This window comes from Passer domesticus, chromosome Z (genome assembly GCF_036417665.1).
Source record: "Passer domesticus isolate bPasDom1 chromosome Z, bPasDom1.hap1, whole genome shotgun sequence".
Classification (NCBI taxonomy): Eukaryota; Metazoa; Chordata; class Aves; order Passeriformes; family Passeridae; genus Passer; species Passer domesticus.
The window spans coordinates 45,945,640-45,968,850 of NC_087512.1; the positions used below are offsets into that span (position 1 = coordinate 45,945,640).

The following is a 23,211-nucleotide window of genomic DNA, read 5'->3' on the forward strand; positions in this document are numbered from 1 at the left end:
CAGAGGAGGCCACGACATTGATAAGAGGGCTGGAGCATCTCCCCCAGACAGGCTGAGAGAGCTGGAGGTGTTCAGCCTGGAAAAGAGAGACCTCCTAGCAACCCTGCAGTATCTGAAGGGAGCTGGAGAGGGACTGCAGTGATAAGACAAAGAGTAATGGGTACAAACTGAAAGAAGGGAAATTTCTATCAAATATTGGGAAGAAATTCTCTCCTGAGAGGGTGGTGAGACACTGGAACAGGTTGCCCAGGCAACAGTGCCCCAACCCTGGCACTGTTCAAAGCCAGGCTGGACAAGTTCTTGAGCAACCTGATGCAGTGAGAGGTGTCTCTGCCCATGGCAGTGAGGCTGGGACTAGAGGATCCCAAAGGTCCCTTCCAACCCTTGACATTCTCATTCCATGAAACTCCCCAGTCAAGCCATTTAAGTAACAGATTCAGGCAGTGCCTTGCCAGACTCCTCCACCTGCCAATATATATAAAATTTTATGTATTCCTGATCACAATCATTACCAGTGGATAATGGGGGTAGTGACTGGCTATTGCTTGGGGAATAGAGTGGAGTATTTCAGTTGCAACAATAGCTAGAACATGACAGCTGCTTCTAGTCACATTCTTTCCCTGATTTTTTCTGCTGTTCTGTGTAATTCACTCAAAAAATACCAACTGAAGTGTAGTAAGTACTTTATTGATAGAGTATCACACAGAGTTCAAAAACCACTGAACAGCTCAGAGCCTAGCCATGTATTTCCATGTGCGAAATTCAGATGAAGTCTGTTGTTTATTTCAGTATGGAATCTTCACTTGCTAAAAGGGAAGAAAACACAAACATGGTTATAAGCCACTCCCATGCAGAACTAAAACATACAAAGCATAGTGGAATCAAAGCCTATCTTTAAGTAATTTCTTTCTGGCCAGCATTTAAGATTTCCACTTCTGTTTATTCAACAGAATTGTAATTCACAGCTCTGGGGTGATGGCAAACTTTTAAGTTTACTCAGTAGTAAAAGACAGTTTTCTGAACTGACAAGTCAAATGAGCCCAGAAAAAGCTACCACTGCAGGTACATCCATCTTTAAGGAACAGTCTTTAGGAACTGCACTGCACATAACAAGAGTTTAACAACTGCTTTTCTTTAAAAACAGACCAAGCCCCTTGCTGGGAACAACAGACCTGTCACCTATGTGCCTCTTTTAAACAGATTAAACATGCTAAAGCAATAATCAAGAAAATTTCCTTACTAGGTGCCCTAACAACATTACATACAGTACAGCCTCCACCTCCAAAAATACAGAAAGTTTCATCTATCTAGAGAACATCTAAAAGACCCATTTATTTAGTCCATGACCAACAGAGATAATGTGCTTATGAAGGCAAAAAGTTTTATCTGCAGTAAGTCATAGACATTTTAATTTCTGTATGTATACTTAATGATAGTGTTTTGTTCAACACTAGTTTTGTTTAGAACAATGCAAATGTCACTCTCGCATGGAAAGAATTACTGAGTGTGTATCTGCACCAAGAACAGCCCGAGTTGTTAATTGATTTTCTTAAAATTCTTCTTAGTCTTCCTAAAAACCCTAGGTGAAACAAAGCTAGAAAGCATATTCCTCTGTATGGATGCGGGGAAGGAATCCTCTGTTAGACCTGTACAGGGAACACAAGAAATAATCCCAAGGACAAGGGAAACAATGCTGCAGCAGGAATACTGCAGCAGCAATAGCAGAGGTGAAAGGGAATGAGAATAATTAGTTGCAAGTGATGCCCTTCAGCACACCCTCTTCATGTGAGAGATACAACAAATGAAGCTCTCACACTGAAAAATACAAAAAGACCAAGCTGACCTCCAACAATTCATGTGTGATGCCCCTTAAAAATCTCAAGTTGCAATTATGTACTGTTGCCTATGCCCTATATTCAGTCATATTTGTGAGGTTCCTACACTGCATGGAGCAAAGGGCTTGCACATCCAGATGAAAAAGGGACATGCCACCACAGCTGACATACAGAATTCAGTTATTCCTCACAGCCATGTAACAAGTCCTGACTGTTGCAAAAGTGTTAGGTCTTGCTCTAACAAGCTTTCCAAAATGCAGGCATAATTAAACAGCGGTACTATTTACTCCCCACGCGGCCCTAAGGGGATTAGCTGCAGGCCCCAGTTTCTCCTAAGAGCACTGCAGTGGAACACCAGTCCTGCAGCCTAACACCTGGAACACAGTGTGGGATGAATACACTAAACTGAGGAACTACCTTCTGCAAGCTCTTTTGCAATGCGCTCCAGTTCCTCGCGTTTCTTTTTCTCCTCCGCCTCTATTCTTCTCTCTTCTTCAGCAATCGGCTTCAGGTAGTCTGCCATCAAGACAATCCCTTTAAAACACAACTTCTCGAACCCCCAGCGGAAAGCTCCGCTCCTGCGGGCTCGATCAAAAAGGAGGAAGGGCCATTTTTGCTGGCAGAAAGGCACATTTCATAGGGATCTGTGGCAGGGCCGTGCCCGGGCCGGGGGAGGGAAATGGCGGCCGGGACATTTCAAGGTGCCCTTGCGGGGCGGGCGCGGGGGAGCGGGGGGCGGCCGCCGGGGACGCCCCACTCACCGTATCGCTTCTTGCCGTAGATCATCCCCACGAGCAGCGCCGAGTACCGGGTGAACTGCGGGAGGCAGAGACAAGGACGCGCCCTTCGCTCAGTCCACAGGCACGGCCGACCCCCGCCGCCCCCCGGCCCGGCCCGGCCCGGCCCGGGCGGCCCTCCCCGCGCCCCCGGGACAGCCCGGGCGGTGCCCCCAGCGCCCTCACCTTGATGAGTGGGGACACCTGCACCGGCGGGATCATCCTGGCGGCGGCGGCGGCAGCGGCCGGAACTGAGCGCGGCGGCGGGAAGGGGCGGGGAGCAGCCGTGACCGGGAAGCCGAATGCTGCGCGGGTGTCTGCTTCCCGAGGGTCGGCGAGCCCGTCACTCAGAGAGCGCCGGCGGCGCGGCCGCGGCGTCTCCGCCTCAGGGAGGGGCTGGCCGAGATACGGCTAGGCAGCCTGTGGGAAGGGTCGAGGGGATCTCATCCATGTTTTTCAATGATAAATGCGCACAGACTGAACTGCAGGAAATTCCTTTTAAATGGAACAAAAGATACCCCCCCCCTTTTTTTTTTCCTTTCTTGAGCCCTTTTAAAAGATACTGGAAATCTTTTTTCACTTTCAGCGTGGTCAGGTATTGGCATAGGTTGGCCAGGGAGGCGGTGCAGTCACCATCCCTGGAGGTTCAAGAGGCATGAGGATGTGGTGCAGCGGACGTGGTTTAGTGCTCTGGGGGTTACAGTGCACTGCTGGCTGAACAGCAGATTCACGGCTGGACTGGATGAGCTCAAGGGTCTCTTACAAGCTTAATGATTCCGTCATTAAGTGGTTATGGTGTCTCTGTGCAGTTGCTGAGTCTGACTGGACACAGACCTCTGCAACGAAGCCATCCAGCCAACCCTACCTTAAACTGGAGGATTGGACTCGATGGTCTTCAGAGGCCCCTTCCAATGACATTCACTCTGTGGTTCTGGGATTGTAATTACTGTATGTCACTTTAATTTTCATAGATACAAAACCCTGTGCTCATTAGCATTCTATCAAGAACAACTAGTTACAGTTATATTTGGGAATGATCTTCCTACTTGAGAAGAACAATTCAAATTAATGAAGTTTGTTTCTCAATAAATTAAAATGATGGTAAATGAGCTCTCTTTATACAAAGTCTTATACCATGTTTGTCCTGAGGTTTAGGTTCTGAGATATTACCAAATTTGGGTTGAATAATGCTATCTTGACTGTAAGCAAAAATAAAATGGTTCTTTCTGCGAAACAAATTACCAATTTGTAGGTGGGGTAAACAAAAAAAAAAAAAAAGAAACAAACCAACACAAAAAACCCAAACCAACCAACAAACAAACCAAACACACCCACACATACATCAAAAACTAGTAATTTAAAAAAAGCATTATTGAGCCAATACAGTGCTTTGTAGTATTTATATATTGCTTTATACAAAGCATCCTTATAAACACTGAAATTAAACTCCTTGGCTAGATTCAGTTTTTGGGTTTCATTCTCTTCAGATACCATGAGGAGTAGAATCAACATTTCTTTACATCACATTAAAAACATTTTGATATTTTGTAAAAAAAAAAAAATCACACAACTGCTGAGGTTGGAAGGGATCTTGGTGATCTTGTAGGAAAAACCCATCTAACATAATTTTAATTACAGACATTGACCTTAAAGTTCACCTACAGAGAAGAAATAAACGGCTTGAAGTTTTGTTTTTTCACTGATTGCAATTTATTACAAATACACATATTTACTACTTACTATGTGTCTGCTGCACATTAGAAACCACACAGAACCAAAAGTGCTTTTATTAAGTATCAGAAAAACTGCTATACACAACACAATGGAAGTAATTTAACCACAACTAGGTATAAATCCCCTTGAATAGCTGAACATACTCTTCATGAGAAGTATGTAATATTCACAATGACATAATCGGTATCAAGGTGCTTCAAAACAAAAGCACAAGTGCTTTCAAAACTGATCTCAACTGAAACGAGATATTTGTTTTTCACCTATAATTTCTTCAGGCATATTTTGCCACATTTTTTTATTTAATGATGAACAACGAAATTCCCCAAATGCCTTAATTATGGCATTAAAATTGTCAGGCACTAAGATAATTCAAGATACAAATTAATCACTCTGCCAAAAGGAAATGTAACGGCTTCTAGGGCAGCCAGAGTTTAGACGATTTGAAAAGCACAATATTTATCCAGCTGCACGTAAAAAGAAAAAAAAAAAAATCAACCTTATCATGGACACATGATACCCTTAGTTGTCCACAACTCAGGAGAAAGCTCAAGTCCCTTACCTGATGTGGAACTCTCACACATTGCAGTCTCATACTCTCCTTGAATATGACACCATGCCTTCTGAATAACAGAAGGATGTTCCATTACCAGACAAAAAAGAAACAAAAAAAGCCTGAGAAATTAAAACACTTCAGATGAGAAGTTTCTGCAGAACAGAAAAACTCTTACATCTAATCACAGAGCTCTTTTCCCTCAGAAAATATCAAAGCTAGTTAAAACTTGGACGCAAAGCCACATGAATCTTCACTTGTTACACCCTTTAAAAAAAAAGAATAGATATGGCCAAAGAACTTGTGTTCAGATGGCTTGGAAGACTGCTATCACAATTGCAACTCCATCTAAACTCAAACAGAGCCACTCAAACACAGTTAGATTTCCAACTGCTATCCCCTGTTTGTGACTATGCAGAACAGACCATTGAAAAAAAAAATTAAAAAATTTAACATTAAAAAGAAAAAAAACCCAAAACATTAACTTGTGCGCACATATGTTCCACTATGATCCAGAAATCCGGATGTCTCCATGTTTTCCATGCCTCACATTCTCTTACACAGCTCAACCAGCTTCTGTATTTGGCTGCCATTTTCCTGGGTATCTGCGCACTTCTTAATCAATCATTGCTGCAGTTACATGTCAAGCAGCATTTTTTTCTATAAGGCAATCCTAAAAGAAGGGGAACATGCTTTTCTTTGCATCCCCTCTTTATCCAATATTTTCAATAGCAGATTTTGGAGAAAGGGTCTCGAGCATGGCCAGCTTAAACATAAATATGCCCCAGTTATGGTCAATACAGGCTTTGGTTTACATCAATATAATCCACACACGAATATAATGCGAGTCAGAGGAGCTGAAGTTGATCTCGTAACTTCACATGCACTGTGCGGAAATTTAGGACAGTGTTTCATTTGGAGACAAACATGCCTCCTCTTCTTCTAACAACACCACCTTCCGTCTGGAGAGAGACATCACAGATTTTATGGCAGTTAAAGAAATTCTAACAAAAATGCGCAAGGCAAGAAAAGCAAACGGGATTACAATCTGCATAAGATGGAAAATTGCTGTGCTAAACTCACTTAACAAGCAAGTTAGAAAGAAGGCCCCCAGGCTTACACAAGGGTAAAGAGCTAGCTTGGCAAACATGAAGGCATGCTCCTTACCACCATATCTAGCAAAGGCATGCAAAGTTTCCTCTTCATTGAGAAGGGCTGTGGTCCATATTGCAAACTGAAATATGCTGGCAAAGAAAGTGATAACGCAGCTGACCTGAATGGCTTCTATTTCATTGTGAGACTTTTCTGCAAATTCACTGGTCAGCTGGTAAGCTAGTGGAAGCCCACCAATGAAAGCCAAGGAAAGTATGTTAAGCAGTCCCATTAACCGGGTAGCTTTTGTTACATAAAGGAAAAGAGAGTGATGGACAAACCACAGGAGACCAATTGTAACAAATGAGCCAAAGTAAGCAAGGTAGTTTGGCCCATATTCACTTAGAGCTTCAAGAAGACTGCCATGGAACTTCTCCTCAACTTCTCTGGGATCAGGAACATTGTCTTCACTGTGGAGAGAAAAATTAGTTTACTTTGCACATTACTGTTATAAAAACACATCTGGAGCAAGACTAAATTATGCTTCTTTGAGAAAGGAGTGAACAACAGGAATCCACTCTGTACTTCTCTTATTTTTAATTTAGAAACAGTGTTTCAAATAACAGCTCTGCAAAGAAATTATATATAAAAGGAAATCTGAATACAGGTTGGCATTCCTTTGGGTTAATAAAGTTGCTACAGTGACTAAACAGTTTTATTGATGAAAAGCTTTCATCTGAAAGCAAAACATGAATCTTTGTTCTTCAAGACTCTACACCTCAACATGTACTACACACACTGATGATCATTACTGCTGGAATGTGGGTGTCAGAAGTGTCTGGTTTGCGCTCTGTGTCTTTCCAGAAAATCATACTTTAAAGTAACCACTGCAGATTTTGGAAGTCAAACACCATGTTTGATTAATTTTATTTCCTCAAATATTACACACAGACAAAAGTTTATATATTTAACAAGGCAAAGTGTAAGAACCAGCACAAAGCCTTACCATATATCCAAAATGAGCAGGGTTGCTACAATGGCATAGACTCCATCACTGAATGCTTCTACTCGTTCCTTACTCAGAGGCTCACTGAGGTAAAATGTGAAGGTTTCTAAGCTATGATGTTCCTCCTCTTCACCTCTCTGACCTGGAAACAAATCCAGAGGCTTAATCATGAAAATAAGTATAAAATAGGGCAGTTCAGCAACCTACTGTAACCTCCTTTTCCCCCCATCTGCCTAAACTTTTCTTTAGACAATAGGATGCCAGTCATCCACGTCAGTCACTCAATTTTTTCTGGCATATGTGCCTCTCCCTGTAATTTATGTTTCTTTCAAGACAAGTGCATCAGGAACAACAACAACAACAACAACAACAACAACAAAAACAAACAAACAAAAAAAACCCCCAAACAAACAAACAAAAAAAACCCCAAAAAACCTCTTTCCTTTAAACTGTATGGCAACCAATTTCCACCAAATGAATAATAACTCAAAGCTGTAATTGAACAAAACAAATGAAATGCTGTGCCTCAGGAAGCCCTAACAGCTGTAGGGCCTCTATGACAGCTTGAAGAACTTAGACTACATGGCAGTAAAAACCTGTATTGAAAAAAACTGTGGGAGCTGAACTGGGATGTTGACCCACCCCACTTAAAATAATTCAAGCCTTTTGTCAAAAGGTGTAGCTTTTACAGGAAATGTCAAACACATCTCTAAAGAGTGAACTCAGAAGTGCCTAGCTAGCCAAAATACACTGCTTCAGGTATATATATAAAAGGTTAAGGTTCCACAGGAATGCAAAGCCGGTGTAATCATAAGAAATTCAATAAAGCCATATTTCAGCCATGTGACAGGGTGAGGTAGAGATATGACATGACTGCAAACCACAGTGGCCCCATCACAATAACCATGGACAGCATTTTTTTGTGTTTATTCTCAGGCTCTGAGAGTCTACGTTCTTCCTTTCAGAGCATTTCTGCCTCCCTGCTATTGCTACCACATGGGGGAATGAAGAGTGTGCTCACATTTGCACTGGAAACAGACAGACTTGTCTGAACGGCAGCAGTGGAAGTAAAAAGGTGTTATTCTTCTGACCCAGCTTGGGAGCACCAGCTCCAAAGACATTATCTATTCAGTGGCTTTGTGGTCCCTCTCAGAGGGACACTGCACTTTTCAGCCAAGTAGGTTGCATGATATCCCCTGCTCCTTTTACTTTAGCAATGGCAACCTCTTTCTCAGCAGGATTTAAGAGCAGCTGAGGTTGCTATAGTTGTGCAATTGTTACTCCTGACACAAGGAGGGCAGAAAGCACATGAGGGAAGGAAGCATGGGTTTCGGCTAACTTAAGGTGTGTGAAGGCACCTCTTTAGATGATAGCAGTTAGATTAATGAGATGTAATACCCTGAACAGTTAACTATTGTGAGATAGTTTGATTTACAGGTGCAGTGTAATGCTGTTTGAAAATGTGTGACTATTCAGCATTGCGGGGAAGAAAGTGATAAAAGCATAGAGCTTGCTTGCTTATGTTCTTCCATCTCCATGCTCCCTCTTGAGGAGGGAAAGGGGGTAGATGGCCTGCAGCCGTCATTCATATACCTACATGTGTCTGCATGCACTCACATTATCAGGACAAACCAGAAAGATTTTGCAATAGGAAATGATCTTTAAATGTGCTGTGCCTTACACAAATCTCATCACAATTATGGGAAACTAGGGAGCAAGGGAGACATTGTTTAGAAGCACATCAATAAACCCTAAAATCACTATGTTCCAAGACCGAAAATGAAAGCAGAACTGAAATTACTTCATTCTGGGCCGTCTGCATAACATGTTGACAATCTAATCTGAGCATATGCCTAGGAATTTTGTTACTCACCAAGAATTTTGTTTTTACACCATGTAATTAATCGAGTGAGATGCGGAAAAACTATTACAAGTCCAAGAAGTATGTAAGACTGTTGGAGAAGAAGATGAACAGTTTAAATATAGTTATCAAAATATAAATTACCTTCCAGATTTGATATGAAACTATAACTCTCAATCATAGAACTAATAACATAGAGAAGCAGAAATCTTGACTTTCAAAAAGAAAAAGGCTCAGTTGAAATGCTCATTCACTTCCTGAATAATGCATGTGGAACCAAATACTACTTTTTCCTAGTTAATATAGTACCAGTAATGAAGCAAACAAAAACAAATAGGGAAATAATTCTCCTGACAAAAAGTACAGGAATAACTGCTTTGGAATTTGAGTAATTATCCCACATAATCCTTATGGGTTCTTCCAATTCATGATACTCTAAGATTCTACTATTTGTGTCACAAAAACACATCAGTGCGTCCTAAGTGGTTCACAGGCTTTGCACACGTCTAAGCATAGGAGCAACTTGGAGACTAATTTCACCATTGTTAATATTAAAAACAACCAACCAACCTACAGTGAATGGAGTGAGGAAGAAGAGGAAAACACATTTTCAGATAAAAATAGGCCTTTTCATGTTTGGACTCATAACTGCTCCTTTCATCAGGAGCAACCTGATTTCTCAACCTGATTTCAACAAACTTGGGGATTATTTAAATACTACCAATTCCTGTGGAATCTTTCTCAAAATTCAGGTAAATCCATCTTTTCCTAAAGAACAAGAGAAATGGAAGCTCAGGATATATTCAAAAACTAGATTTCAGTTCCAAGTAGGGGCTCCAGAAAAGAGTTAAAGCTATTAAGAAGTAGGAGCAACTCACTGACATCAAGATGAAAGAGAAAAAGGCTATGTAAAAACAGGCCTTAGCCAAAACTATTTGTTTTGAGACGCAGGTGGGCTAACTGGTCTCCCTTTTCTGTTTGCTCTTACACCCTAAGTTAGTGCAGCAATTGCATTCACTTTTCTTCAGTTTGTGCAACGTGGTGTTCATTTCACATAAGCTTCCGTATTACCTCAACTACTTCTGATGCAAAAGATACTAATGTAAAGTTTAGAAGACCTGCTTAAAACAAACAAAAAATCAGGAATAGCAAGAAATATTTTAGCAGAACATTCTTTTTACACTATACAAACTCATGGATCAAGTTACAGGTTGATACATGTGATTAAATACATTCAATGCAAAAAACACCCTAGAACCAGCAATTGAGAAAGCGTGCATAATTAACACAGATATCACTATTTTCATACACAGTCCTAAAGACAGTTAATACAAACTGCTGCATCAGAGGTTTCTGTTAACTGAGAGAACTTACCAAAGGAATAAAGAAAAAAGAAAAGATGGCTGCTAAAAAGCATAAAATTGGTCCTCTTAGGATAATCTTTAAGATATGATGTTTATAGAAATTCTGATTTTCAGACTCCTGTATCTGTTGATTCAGTAAGTGTGGGTGATAGAATCCATATGCTACTATCACAGCCTGCAAGGAAAAGAGCACTACTGAACTTATTACATATAAATATATGAAGGATTTCAAACATAACACATAGAACCATAAATCAACACATTCTGAAACACTTTCAAGCTTATTCTTCACTCCCATATGAAAAGTTGATCCTAGAAAGTCTGAGATTTGACAATACACTGCATATGAAGATTTTAGTCTCCTCTGCAGAGTCTGTCATGACCTTTGATCCTTGATGAAGAGGAATGAAGACCTCTGCAAGAAGGAACTGAAAGCCACAAAGCACTGCACCAGGAGGAAAAGTGCTGCTGGACTTGAGACTGAAAACCTGTGTTCCCTCACCCACTGCTGCATGGCTCAGAAAGACATCAGCAGGAAAACTCAATTGTTCTCTCCCCAAGGCATTTTTACAAAGAGTGGGAAAGGAATTCTGAGAACATTGAGATCAGCTGATTTACTTGAATAAAACAGCTTCACGGGACAGTAAGCTTTTGTCTTACATACAGGTACTGCATTATCATAAGGGGCACAACTTTGAAAAACAATGCTATACAAATAACATATTTAGCAATTTATGCCACTCACTAAGAAGCTTAATTTCAGTTCTACATCAGAAAGTCTATGTAAAAGTGAAAATGTAAATGGATAGCTCCAATACCTGTATAAGGCCAATGACAACAGCACAGACACTGAACAGGAAGATGCCAAAAGGTACCCCTGGAAAGGAGGCCATTAAGGAAAACTGGAAAAAAATCAACAAGATCATGTACTTAATTAAGAAGCAATGCAGGAATAACAGTAGAGAAAGAGAAGCACTCTCCATTCAATATTGAAAATATTCATAAATCTACACAATAATTTGCATTTCATCATAATTCCCTTAAATGCTATTTCTAGCCACAAATAATGCAGGCATCCCAACCAAAGGTATCTGGAGAGATGGTTTTGCTCTGACACCGACAGTGCTAAACCTTAGCCACTCTGGCACTGTGCTTCCATAATAATTACAGAGTGGTTTGTACCTGAGCATAAAGCATAACGGGTTTTGGTTGACATGATGTTATAGCTGTGAAAATTCTTGGTATTAGGATATCTTTTTGAATCTTTTATTTTGCCAATGTCCATGGCTCCCTGTTGTATTAATTTCTGCAGCTTCTTTAGGGGAGGATAAAAAAGGAAAAAAAAAAGAAAAGTAGGGTGTACGGTTAAGGTAACCTGGGTCAGCTTTCCAAAAATAATTTCAGCTTTAAGGCATAATGAAAAGTATGTTCTCTTGCTGATAAAGATTGTCTTACTGACCACAGCTTATTTTTTGCAGACTAAATGTGAGACATATATATCCACAGAGAAACAGGTGCCTGTCTTAAACACACAACAGTCAAGATGCATTTTAAGCAACTGTTTTGTTCTGTTAATATAGTATTCATTTGAAAATATTCTTTTAAGGTCATTTGCCCAAAAATTGTGCAGATTTTAAACATAAACCCTCAGCTGCCAGAATCAACCTTGCAGAGCAAATAAGAAATGCTACTACAAACTTGGTCTAAATTACAAAAGGAAAATGTCCTACCATATGAGGAGGAGTCTGAAACAAAGTCTTATTTATCTTACCAAAATTTGTATCAGATAACTTGGACCTTCTTTAATACATGTGTTTTTTTTAAAGAAATCATGGGAAATTTTTTACCATGAACATGATAAAACATTGGCACAGTTGCTCAGTCCCTGGAGACACACAAGGTGAAGTTGGATGAGGCTTTGAGAAACTTCATCTAGTTGAAGATGTTCCTGATCTTTGCAGGGGTTGGACTATAGGACCTTTAATGGCCCCTTCCAAACCAAACTACTCTATGATACTATCACTTTCCATAACTGTAATTTTTGTTTTTAGAATACCCATTTTCTGCCATGTCTAAAACATGAAGTATTTGAAGGTTATAAAATAGCTTCATGAATTTTAAAGAAGCAACACTTAACCATGATAATAGATTCAGGGTTTATACTACAACAACACTTTCCTGGGTTTCTGAATACTTTGGTAAAGTCTTTCCAAATAAATGAAGAAACAAACTATGCAATTTAAACAAATGTCAGATTTTAGAAAATTACTTACTGTATACGGCAAGAAGGTTATGATCATCATACAAGCCTAAAACAGAAAAAAGCATTTTGAAACATTCTGGACACATCTTCAATAAGGGCATTGCTTGCTTTGTATTTTACAAGGAGATCAAATGCTTGTGCTGCATAATGAAAAACACCCACATTTCTGAAGTTGCTCAGTTTTGACTACAACAAATGGCTGGTTTTGTACAAATCTTCCATGTTCTCTATGCAAATTGTACAAGATTATTGTAGAAAACCCTACACTTCCCTGTGTCTACCAATACCCCAGGTAAAGGTTTTGCTATGGTTTTTAAGACTTCTTTCTAAAGTAGCAATGCTAAATATACCACACCTTCTAAACAGTTGTTTCTGATTTGTCAAGAACATTAACAGCTAATTGTAAATATTTTGCATCTAAAAAAGCAAAATTAAAAAACCCAATCCAACAAACAAAAGCATAAAGAAACACATTGCTTTGAAAGCTACATTAGGTAAGAATTAGATGCCTTCGGCTATTCTAAAATAATTTCCTTTAGTTTTATCTCATGGAGCTCCAACAGTGCTTTTACTAACAAAATTAGAATAACTGTGTGGTTGCACACTTTCAGAGAACAGAGTTTAAAGCAACATTGCAAAACACTCAGTTCTCTCAGATGAACTTCAGACTAACCTGCTGCAGAGCTTCTTCTGGTTTACAGTAAAACATTTGCAAGTTAAAAGCAAGTTATTTATCAATCAGTCACAGTGAAACTAAAGATCTTTGTATTTTCCTGACTTGGAAATGTGTCAGTTATGCTATTTAATGTAGAAACCTTTGGCTATTCAGAGACACACTTAAGTGACCTGTATCTGCTTGTTAGCCATCCAGCTTGTCTGACAAGACTCACCAGATTTAGAAGTGCCAGGACATCATCTATATGTTCTATCACCTGAAACAACCTGTCAAGGTAAGGCAAAGTAAGGTTATCATGAACAAGCCAACTCACAACATGTATTTTACAACACTACATATAAATTATACATTTATGATAGTATGGGGGAACCCAATTTCCTTTGCCACAGAATTAATACAAGTATTCCAGGTGCCACCAAAACTCGTGTAGCTCAAATATGAAAGTAATTTTTTAGAAAAATCTTAAAAGCGAGATACAATCAAGTACAATCATGGAGCAGTTATTAAGAACTTGGTTTCTACTTGAATGGCAGAGTATTTTCAAAATTTTAAGGCTTAGAAAAATTTCTCCTGAAGAGACACCACACAAAGAAAAAGCTTTCCTTGCAAGTATCCCCAGATTTTGTTAATGAAACTCCTAATTCACAAAACTGTCACTTAGAATGAATAGCACCCATCACCCTCCACAAAACCTGAGACTGTACCTCAACATTTACTTATACTTCACTCTTTACTTATACAAGCAAAGAAAAGTGCTGTGGAAAAGGAATGGATGTGAGGTATCAGCTTCAAATACTGAATTACAGGTTGCACACCTTTATTGGAATCCAGCCAATCCACTTGCATAGTGACATTTGTAAATTTCAAATTTAAAAAAAAAACTGCCTTGGTTCCAGTATAATGCCTGCATGCCAATTTATTTTTAAGCACCAAGACATAGCAGGTGGGAGTGTCCACAGCTCTATGAAGTATAGAACCTGCAATATTACAACTGACTTTGTGACAACTACTGCTGAGGACAGAGAGTTGAGTTTTAGGCCAGCTGTACTATACCAGTTCTTTTGTTGTAGAGCATGCAAGTTACAAATTCATGTCTTTTCAGTAGAATTAGAAGTCTAATTCCATCTAGCCTTCAAGGTAAGATAAAAACGAACTCTAAAAGATACAGAATCCTTGTTTTTCTCTGTATGACTATGGCAGTGGTGTAAGAGTAGCTTTTCACTGCTAAGGGTAGCACTTCTTTACAATGAGTTTCTAATATTTTTCAACAAAAGACAATTCAGAATTCTGGCAGCAAGACAGAAATACATCAGAGACATGGTTATCTCCTGCACTTTCTAGCTTTTGACTTTAAATTTAAACACTATGTTCCTACCTTACATGAGCTGCCCATGCCACTGTGACTATTAAAAAGGTCATCAAGTAGACTGCAATTTTTGCTAGAAGAAGTTGCTGAACACTTTCACCTAATTTCTGAAACAGAAAGTGACACCCAAGGAAACAAAATATAAATGTCATGTTACAAAATTTTTACCAACATCTGAAGAAAAGATGTATAGCAATGTAATGTATTTTTGGAAAATGCCTCCCAAGAATGCAGCTCCCATTCAACAATCTCTTTAGTACCTTGAATAGAAAACCGTTCCTTAGGAACTTGTTAAGTAGGCTGAAATACAGCATTTGATGTATCAGCACATCTCATCAGCCTGTAAAAGGGCTTCCCAATGCTCTATTCACCTTGTTACTCATTTATGCGTTCTCTCATCACTGTTACTATAGTAATGCATTTCAGAGGACTGGACACAATATGCCTCTTTTACTTTCACAGCACTGACTTCCATAGCAGAAGCATCGCAGAGGCTTCATGTGACGATTGTTAAAAAGGAGAAAGGAGAGGGCTTAACCTCTGCAAATTTTGCAAATACCAATACAATGGCTTAAACAGACTCATATAGTATATTTGCTGTGTTACAGATCTCATCTGAGCTTCTTAAATTAAGATTTAGGTTTATTTAAGAGTAGAAAAATAAATAATGATAAAAGAAAAAACCTGTAAACTTTCTCAAATTATTTATGTTTCCTAAAATTCCTGGGTATTCTCAGAATTAATTTATTTTCCATAGTCTTCTTTTTCCACCTTTGTTTATTCAAATTACATTTATTATGAACATGACTTTAAAACTAGCATTCAGATTGTGCTGTATAACTGGCTTCTCTCAGTGATGGTTTATTACCAAGAAGACCAGATCTTTTCTGAAAGATGTTTTGGTCAGATGGGCAAGTCATCTCTAATAGAAAAGTAACTAGTTATAATCTATGGCCTGCAACATCCAGCTCATTCAGGCTGTATGTCACAACACCTGCATATAACACAAATGTTAATCGAAAAGTTTTACACCCGAAAATCACTATCTCCTCGCCCTATGCGAAATTTATGTTAGGTTTCATGCTGCTTAATGGCTTCTGCTTTTGAAAGCCTGTAACCCGAAGTGAAGAAGTGAGGCGGTTGTACTAAACTAGGATGTTAGGAGCTGAACGAGCATGTTAGATCTACTTGCGAGGACACATGAAACAACAAACCGCACGTGATACCTGGTCGGGATGTATTTTCGTGTGAGCCACCGGCAAAATCTGAAATAACAAAATGTTTTATTAGCACATGACGTTTCTTTTCCCTGCTGACCACTTCCCTAAAACCACACAACCTTCAGGAGCAGCTCTGGAAGTCACAGCCGCTCCCGGGCCGTGGCCCGGCCCCGCCGCCCCGCTCCGGGGACACATCGCGACAGCAGGGCGGCCGGAGCCGGGCGGCACCGGCGGCCCCCCGGACAGGCACGGCCGCGACCCGGAAAGCCGGGACCAGCCGCGGCTGCCCCAGCCTTCTCCCTCCCTGCCTCCCTGCCGCCGCCGGGCGCTCACCATCACGGTGGCGATGATGGACAGCAGCGCGTCGCTGTAGGCCAGCAGCCGGTGCGATGTCTGCGTGCTGCTGCCCGGCTCCGGCCCCAGCGCCGGGCCGCGCTGCCGCGCCGCAGCCCGCGGAGCCGACATGGCCCCGCTGCGCTCGGCGGCGGCGGGGGCGGCGCTTCGCCTCGCCTCAGAGCGGCGGGAGCCGCCCGCTGTCCCCGTGGGGCGGAGGAAGGCTGCTCGGAAGCAACGCGGTGAATACCGTGAGTGGTCGTGGCGCTGGGCGCCCAGCGGCTGAAGCGGCAGTCACGCCTTTAAATGGCCTTCCAGTTTACCTCTCCGTTTTGCATAACAACATCCTGAATCCAGTGACACTGACAGCGTGTTCCACATAGGACAGGTCAGGAAACATCAACAGAAGAGGCAAAGGAAAGCATCACTCTTACAGAAGCAATTGGTATTCCTCAAACAAATTCCCGTTTTAAAATGGGAACAGCATGTCAGCAGTTGGGGGAGGTGATCCTGTCCCTCTGCTCAGCCCTGGTGAGGCACATCTGGAGTGCTGTGTCCAAATCTGAGCTTCTCAGTGTGGGAGAGACATGGAGCTCCCTGAGCAGGTCCACTGGAGGGCAACAAAGATGATGAGGGGACCGAAGCATCTCTCTCACCAGGATGAGCTGAAGGAGGTGGGCCTGGTCAGCCTTGAGGAGAGGCGACTGAGAGGGGAACCTCAGGAAGGTCTATAAATATCTAATGTGTTGGTACCAAGATGATGGACATAGGCTCTTCTCTGTGATACCAAGCAATAAGATGAGAGCCAGCAAGCAGAAAAGCTGCACCTGAGTATGAGGAAGAACTACTTTACTGTGTGAGTGATCACAAACAGGAGCAGTGTGCCCAGACAGATTGTTGAGTCTCCCTCAGTGAAGGTACTCAATAACCATCTGGATGCAATCCTGTGCTATGGGGTCTAGAGCTTGAGCTCAGGGCGCTCCATGACCTGCTGACATTCCTTCCAACCTTAGCCATTTTGTGATTCTGTGATCTTGTGACATATAGACCTGTGGAACTATAGGCCAGTCAGTCTCACCTCTGTTCCTGGTGAAATCCCCATGGAAACTATAGTAAGGCATATGGAAAATAAAGAGGTGGTTAGTGACAACCAATGTGGCTCCATTAAGGGTAAATAATGTCTGCCGAGTGTGGTGGCCTTCTGCAATGGGGCTATAGAGGTGATCACTGAGGGGAGAGCTGACATCATCTACATGGTCTCGTGCAAAGCATTTGCACCCAATGGCTTGGGTTGAGACATTAAAGATTGACTGTTCCAACCCTCCTGCAGTGGGCAGGGACACCTCTCACTAGACCAATTGCTCAAAGCCCCATCCAACCTGGCCTTGAACACCTCAGGAATGAAGCATCCACAGCTTCTGGGCAACTTGTTCCAGTGCCTCACCACCTTTATAGAAAAGAACTTCCTAATACATAACCTGAACCTACCCTTCCTTTGGTTTAGAGCCATTCGCTCTTGACCTGTCACTACATGGCCTTGCCCAAAGTCTCCATCTTTCTTGTAGTCTCTCTTCAGGTGCTAGAATCCCACCTTCTCTTTTCAGGTCATGGCAAGCTTATTCACCGCAATTGTCCTGATCCAGGTGGAGCACCTTGCACTTGGTATTGTTAAACCTCACGAGATTCCCATGGGCTCACTTCTCCAGCCTGTCCAGGTCCCTCTGGAAGACTTCCTAGTGCGTCAACCACATCAGTCAGCTGGGAATGATCTGCAAATTTGGTGAGAGTGCACACAATCCCTTTATCTGTATCACTGATGAAGATACTGAATAACACTGGTCCCAGTGTGGACCCCTGAGGGACACCACTTGTTACTGATGTCCATCAGGAGAACTCTGAGCCATTGACCACTTCCTTCTGGATGGTCAATGGCTCAAAGTCCTGATGACAACTGCTTGTTGTCATCCATGACAACTTCTGATACTATATTTGGACATATTGGAAAAGGATGTATTTCTGTGTGAACCCTTTGTGGTCATGTATTTGTAGATAATATTTCCAGAGATAAAAGTAATCACTTGAATATTCATGCTTGTATTTTTGTTAGAATTGTGTCCTTAATTATCCAGATCCTTTCATCACACATTACAGTTGTTATGACATGATGATTTACAACAACTGTTAGATCCATGAAAATTGAAAAAAGGCTCTGATCAGTGTCCATCATAATACAGATGAAATACATGGTGTCTTGGAATGGGTGAAGAAGGATGAAGAGCATCAGCGATGGGATACTCTTTTCAGATGGTCAGTCACTGGTGTGGACATTTTTAGTAGACTGTTTCATCCTGTTGTGTTACTATTCTGTTCTATTGACTGTTCTGTTACTATTGACTGTTTTACTTTAATAATAGCCAGGTATGTAAAAGCATGTGTAATGATCCATCAGCTACACATAACGTCTGGATGGATGAAAATGGAAAGAGCTGTTCAGTAGAGGGATAAGGAATTGCCCTATAGGGATACCCCAAAAAATTGATTATGTGCAGGTGTGATGGAGGCACTGAGTTGAAGAAGTGACTGCAGCCATGGCACAAATAATGTAGGAATGAGACCTAAAACCATGAGATATGATGGGAGGTATTCAGTGAAGGGATTATATGGGCGTGATAGCCACCTGATGGGAATGATGGGTCACCAGGACAGACTGGATGACATTTGTTGCTGGATGACCATTATCACTGCAATCAGCAGTAAAAGGAGTGACACTACTGGTTCTGTTCCATTTTGTTTAAGCCCACAGTTTTTCTCCTTGTAGTTCTTAATGTCTTTCATTTATATATTGTGTCTGCCCTCCCCCACTGTTTAAGACAAAAGCAACAGGATACTTGACAACAGTCTCACCCCCAGTTATCCCAGAAGTGGAAATAGGCATTTGAAATCCCCTACCATGAAGACCAGTGGCTCTGGCTCTTCTTCCCAAGAAGAACATCTCTTTAGTAAGATATGTGCCTCCAGCTGCATCAGAGCATGCACCCAGGAGCACCTGGAACACTTGTACATACCCTATACACTTATATTTTCTAGGTCTACTGCCTTTATCATCAGCATTCTAACAGGAATCCACAGCCTGTTTGTTGTGGTCTAGAAATGGTACTCCCCAACTCAGTTTCCCCACCCAGGCTCTTCCAAACCACATGCAGTTGGCTTGACTTCCCCTCTCTTTTCCCCCTCTGGGAATGGAGTTGAGAATTGAAGGCACAAAAAGTGAAAATTGGGTTGAGACAAAACTAATTTGCTGGAAACAGCAATGAGATAAGGTATGATAATGAGCATTCATAGCAACAACAGAAAAACAAAAGTAAAAAGAAAAGAGGGTAATTTGCATGCAAAAATGCTCACCTTGGACTGGGAGATGGAATAATGTGGGATAGGTTCCCCACACCACCACACTTTTTGTTCCTCCAAATGCCAGATTGGCATTTGGAGGAACAAAAGATGCCCTTCCTCCTGGAAGTCAGAAAGTCCCTTTTCCCCACTGCAGGCAGTGATGTAAGGTGGTACCAAATAACACAAATGATTCCTGGCCATGCCCCTTCCTGCTGATCTGGGCTGAAACCAGGACACCATTGTTTCTACAAACCACACTATTGGTTCATCTGTATTTGTGAAAGTTCTTTTTGAGCTCAACCAAACTTCCAGCACTGACTTCATGAACCACACTGTTTGTGAATCTGGTACTGCTAATGTGGCTGGATTTCTGGTGTAACCCACACTATCTCTGCATCTCACTGAACTTACCAGACTTATGGTGCCTAGTTGTTTACAATCAGAAATGAAGCCCAGATGCACCTAGCCCATACTCTGACTTTCCAGGACCAGCTGGAATGCCAGAGCGTTTATTTTCTGCTATATTTCTATACTCTTGACGCAGCACTCAGAAAAAATTGAATGTTCTTTGTATTTTTTTTTCCCTTTTACATTCAAGGTTGGAATTGCAGCATACCCTACTAAGGAGTATTTGTTGAAAGACAGTATGTTGTAAGATACAACCACAGAATAGGTAAGGTTGGAAGGAATCACTGGAAGATACCTATTCCAACCTCTCTGCTCCAGCAGGATCCCCTAGAGTACATTATGCAACATTGTGTCCATATGGCTTATGAATAACTCCAGAGAAAGAGACTCCCCAACCTGTCTGGACAACCTGTTCCAGTACACAGTTACTTGCATGGTAGAAAAGCTCTTGCTCACGTTCAAGTGGAACTTCCTGTCCATCAGTTTCTGCCCATTGTATCTTGTCCTATTGCTCAACACCAAGAAGAGCCTGGATCTATCCTCTGACGCTCTCTGTTCAGATATTTCTATGCAACGGTAAGATCGCATCTCAGTCTTCACTTCTCCAGGCTAACAGGCTCAACCTTTCCTTTTAAGAGAGATGCTCCAGTCCTCTCATCATCTCTGTCACCCTCCACTCAACCTGCTCCAGGAGCTCCATGTATCTCTTCTCCTGAGGAGCCCAGAACTGGACACAGCACTCCAGATGTGCCTCATTAAGACTGAGCAAAGCCGACAGTATCATGCCATCATCAACTTGATGGCAATGCTCTTCCTAATGCACCCCAGGATCTCAATGGCATTCTTGGCGCCCAGGATACACTGTTGATTCATGGACAGCTTGCTGTTCACCGGGATCCCCCAGGTCCTTCTCCACAGAGCTGCTCTCCAGCAGATCAGCTGGGGCCTCTGCTGGTGCCTGGTGTTGTTCCTCTGTAGCTGCTGTGCAGTGGCGGCTGGCCTCGAAGATAAACCCCAGCTAGCTGCGGCCAGCACCGCCAGCAGCACAGGGGCACTCTCCCGATTCCGGGCTCTGTCAGGAGAGCGCCTAAGGCTTTCGCCTTATGGGACGAGGATCCGCGACGAAGAGAAGGGGCTGCTACCCACAGAAGACAGGAGATGGACTTCGGTGACAGCACAATATAGATCGAGTAAGCTCCAGGGAAACTGTTGTCCGAACACCTCAAACTGAGGTCTTACATCGGTTTTTAAAGAGGGGTGAACGGCCAATGGGGAAACAGAGGGGTGTCAGGTGGGGGTGATTGACATAATGGGACAGCTAATAGGAGAGAGCGTGGGGAGGGGCCTCAGTCCCTGAACCAATCACCCGATGCCTTGGGTAGAAGATTCTAGATGGGAAGGCTGGGCCACCGAGTGATGGACAGGGCACCAGGGAGGGGTTTAGGGGAAGACACATAGGTTGTCAAGGTAACTGGGAGGAAAAAGACTAGAAGGACTGGGCGATCGAGGAGAGAGAGACTCAGGGCAGAACCACTACAACTAAGAGGGGTACACGGAACAAACCATATTACAATCTGAAAATAAACGCAATACTACAGTGCAGGACCCTGCATCTGCTTTTGTTGAACTTCAGACAGCTCCTCTCTGCTGATTCCTCCAGCTTGTTGAAGTCCTTCTGAAAGGTTGCACGGCCCACTGGGGTATTAGCCATTCCTCTGAATTTTGTGTCATCAGTGGACTTGCTGAGGAAGCATCTTCCCTTTCATCCAAGTGAACAAGCTAAGAAGCACTGGGCCTAGCATAGAACCTTGGGGGACACCACCAGTGACAGACTTCCAACCAGACTCTGTGCCACTGATTAAAAACCCTCTGGGATCTGCCATTCAGCCAGATCTCCATCCACCATCCATTCATCCAGCTTCCGTTTCCTGAGCTTACTTATGAGCACATCAGAGAGAGAGAGTATTGAAATCCTTGCTGAAGTCACGGTAGAAAAAATCTACTGCTCTCATCCATCCAGGTAGTTGTCCCATTGTAGGAGGCAATCAGGTTGGTCAAGCATGATTTTCCTTTAGTGAATTCATGCTAAATACTCCTTATCATCTTCTTGTCATCTACTTGGATAGAGGTGTCCTTCAGGATGAGCCATTCATTCATCATCACCTTTTAACATGAAACAACATAAAGCACAAGTATTTTAGAATGCAACATAACATGAATTCCTGATGCAGGAGCCTGAAATTATTCATTCAAATGTTTTCCTGTACTAACTTGGCCTCACCATGTGTTTATTACACAGAATTGAAATATTTCCAGGCACACAAATCTCTGTATAGCTTGTATAATTTTCTACTGTATCATAATAAATTCTGAAACTAAATAAAGGCAATTAAATAGATAGTAGTTTTCACAGGGCATTTGTGATAATTATTCACACGGTTTAAAGTCTTGCTCTTTATTGCACTTCTCCACAAACATTTAAGCAATCATTGTTCTGTGGAGAACTGGTGTTTCTTGGTGTTATGTGCTGAAACCTTTTGTTTCTAGGATTTAAAGAAAAAAAGACAAGACAAAACCAAAAAAGGTGAAGATGATCTTTTTGCTTCAACTAAGTCCTCTTCACATATTACTTTCCAGAGGGGTGGTTTTACCTGTTAGTGGCTGGCCTGTTGCAGCACACTGGCTATCACTTGCATTGCCACAGATTGTACCTTCTCCAATCATTGCAGCTGAGATATCTTTTTTTTTTTTTTTTTTTTTTTTTTTTTTTTTTTTTTGAGGGTAGGCTTTGTCTCATTTGTTTAAATGCTCTGCCTTCATTACTGATTTTATTACCTCACGTACCTCATTACTGGGAAGTCTCCTGAAGTGAAGTCGTGCCTCTTCCTAACACTGAAGACTTCAGAATGAACACACATCTCTTGTGAGATGTTTGCTGGTGGTCTGGTAAGGAATGTAGTTTACTTGTGATGGATAGTTGTAAATCCTTCTGTTGTCAGTGAAGTTGTACCTGCATTTCACCACCTTTGCTGTTTAACATGCTTAGGTTTTGGAGCATCATTTTCAGAAGTGAAGGATGATTTAGAGAAGCTGAGCTCACCATGATGTATAGCAGCAGTGTAGAGCTGCTCAGAAGGACAAGGTTTTTTGAGACCAGACACAACTATTGTTATTCCTAGGCAGCTTTTTGACACTGCTGTATTTAGGTGCTCCGGTGTGTTGTTGCCCAGTGTTCTGAAACATGCCAAAGGGAAAAAAAAGTGCTTTCAAATGGGCAGCACTTCTTTGCTTAGTTTGGATACTTGGGGCTATCTGCTTCCTACTAGTGTCTGTCCAT

The 23,211-nt window shown here is 41.8% G+C and overlaps 2 protein-coding genes and 1 long non-coding RNA gene across 7 annotated transcripts; 1 reads left to right on the forward strand and 2 right to left on the reverse strand.

Annotated features, from left to right (window-relative positions):
• Positions 1–666: 666 nt before the first annotated feature.
• ATP5ME (ATP synthase membrane subunit e) lies at positions 667–2,956 on the reverse strand. Its single transcript, XM_064405807.1, has 4 exons — positions 2,798–2,956; positions 2,597–2,651; positions 2,253–2,351; positions 667–806 (listed from the first exon to the last, which is right to left on the reverse strand). Exons 1-4 carry the CDS (start codon positions 2,831–2,833, stop codon positions 781–783), a joined length of 216 nt encoding a protein of 71 aa, XP_064261877.1. The 5' UTR covers positions 2,834–2,956; the 3' UTR covers positions 667–780.
• A 1,341-nt stretch (positions 2,957–4,297) lies between these two features.
• On the reverse strand, positions 4,298–21,246 carry TMEM175 (transmembrane protein 175). 2 transcript variants are annotated; one of them, XM_064405806.1, is made up of 10 exons: positions 20,975–21,246; positions 15,750–15,788; positions 14,533–14,630; positions 13,372–13,423; positions 12,492–12,527; positions 11,037–11,120; positions 10,229–10,393; positions 8,867–8,945; positions 6,994–7,135; positions 4,298–6,457 (listed from the first exon to the last, which is right to left on the reverse strand). In XM_064405806.1, the coding sequence occupies exons 3-10, from the start codon at positions 14,574–14,576 to the stop codon at positions 5,794–5,796; spliced, it is 1,266 nt and encodes a 421-aa protein (XP_064261876.1). In that variant the 5' UTR covers positions 14,577–14,630; positions 15,750–15,788; positions 20,975–21,246; the 3' UTR covers positions 4,298–5,793. The 2 variants fall into 2 exon arrangements, with proteins under 2 accessions (XP_064261876.1, XP_064261875.1); XM_064405805.1 differs by lacking the exon at positions 20,975–21,246 and adding an exon at positions 16,077–16,306.
• Positions 16,441–22,272, forward strand: LOC135291539 (uncharacterized). 4 transcript variants are annotated; one of them, XR_010354352.1, is made up of 4 exons: positions 16,441–16,993; positions 17,681–17,856; positions 18,311–18,383; positions 20,065–22,272. It is a non-coding gene; the product is annotated as an uncharacterized LOC135291539 (long non-coding RNA). The 4 variants fall into 4 exon arrangements; XR_010354353.1 differs by having other exon boundaries at positions 16,441–16,932; XR_010354351.1 differs by having other exon boundaries at positions 16,441–16,932; positions 17,720–17,856.
• Positions 22,273–23,211: the final 939 nt, after the last annotated feature.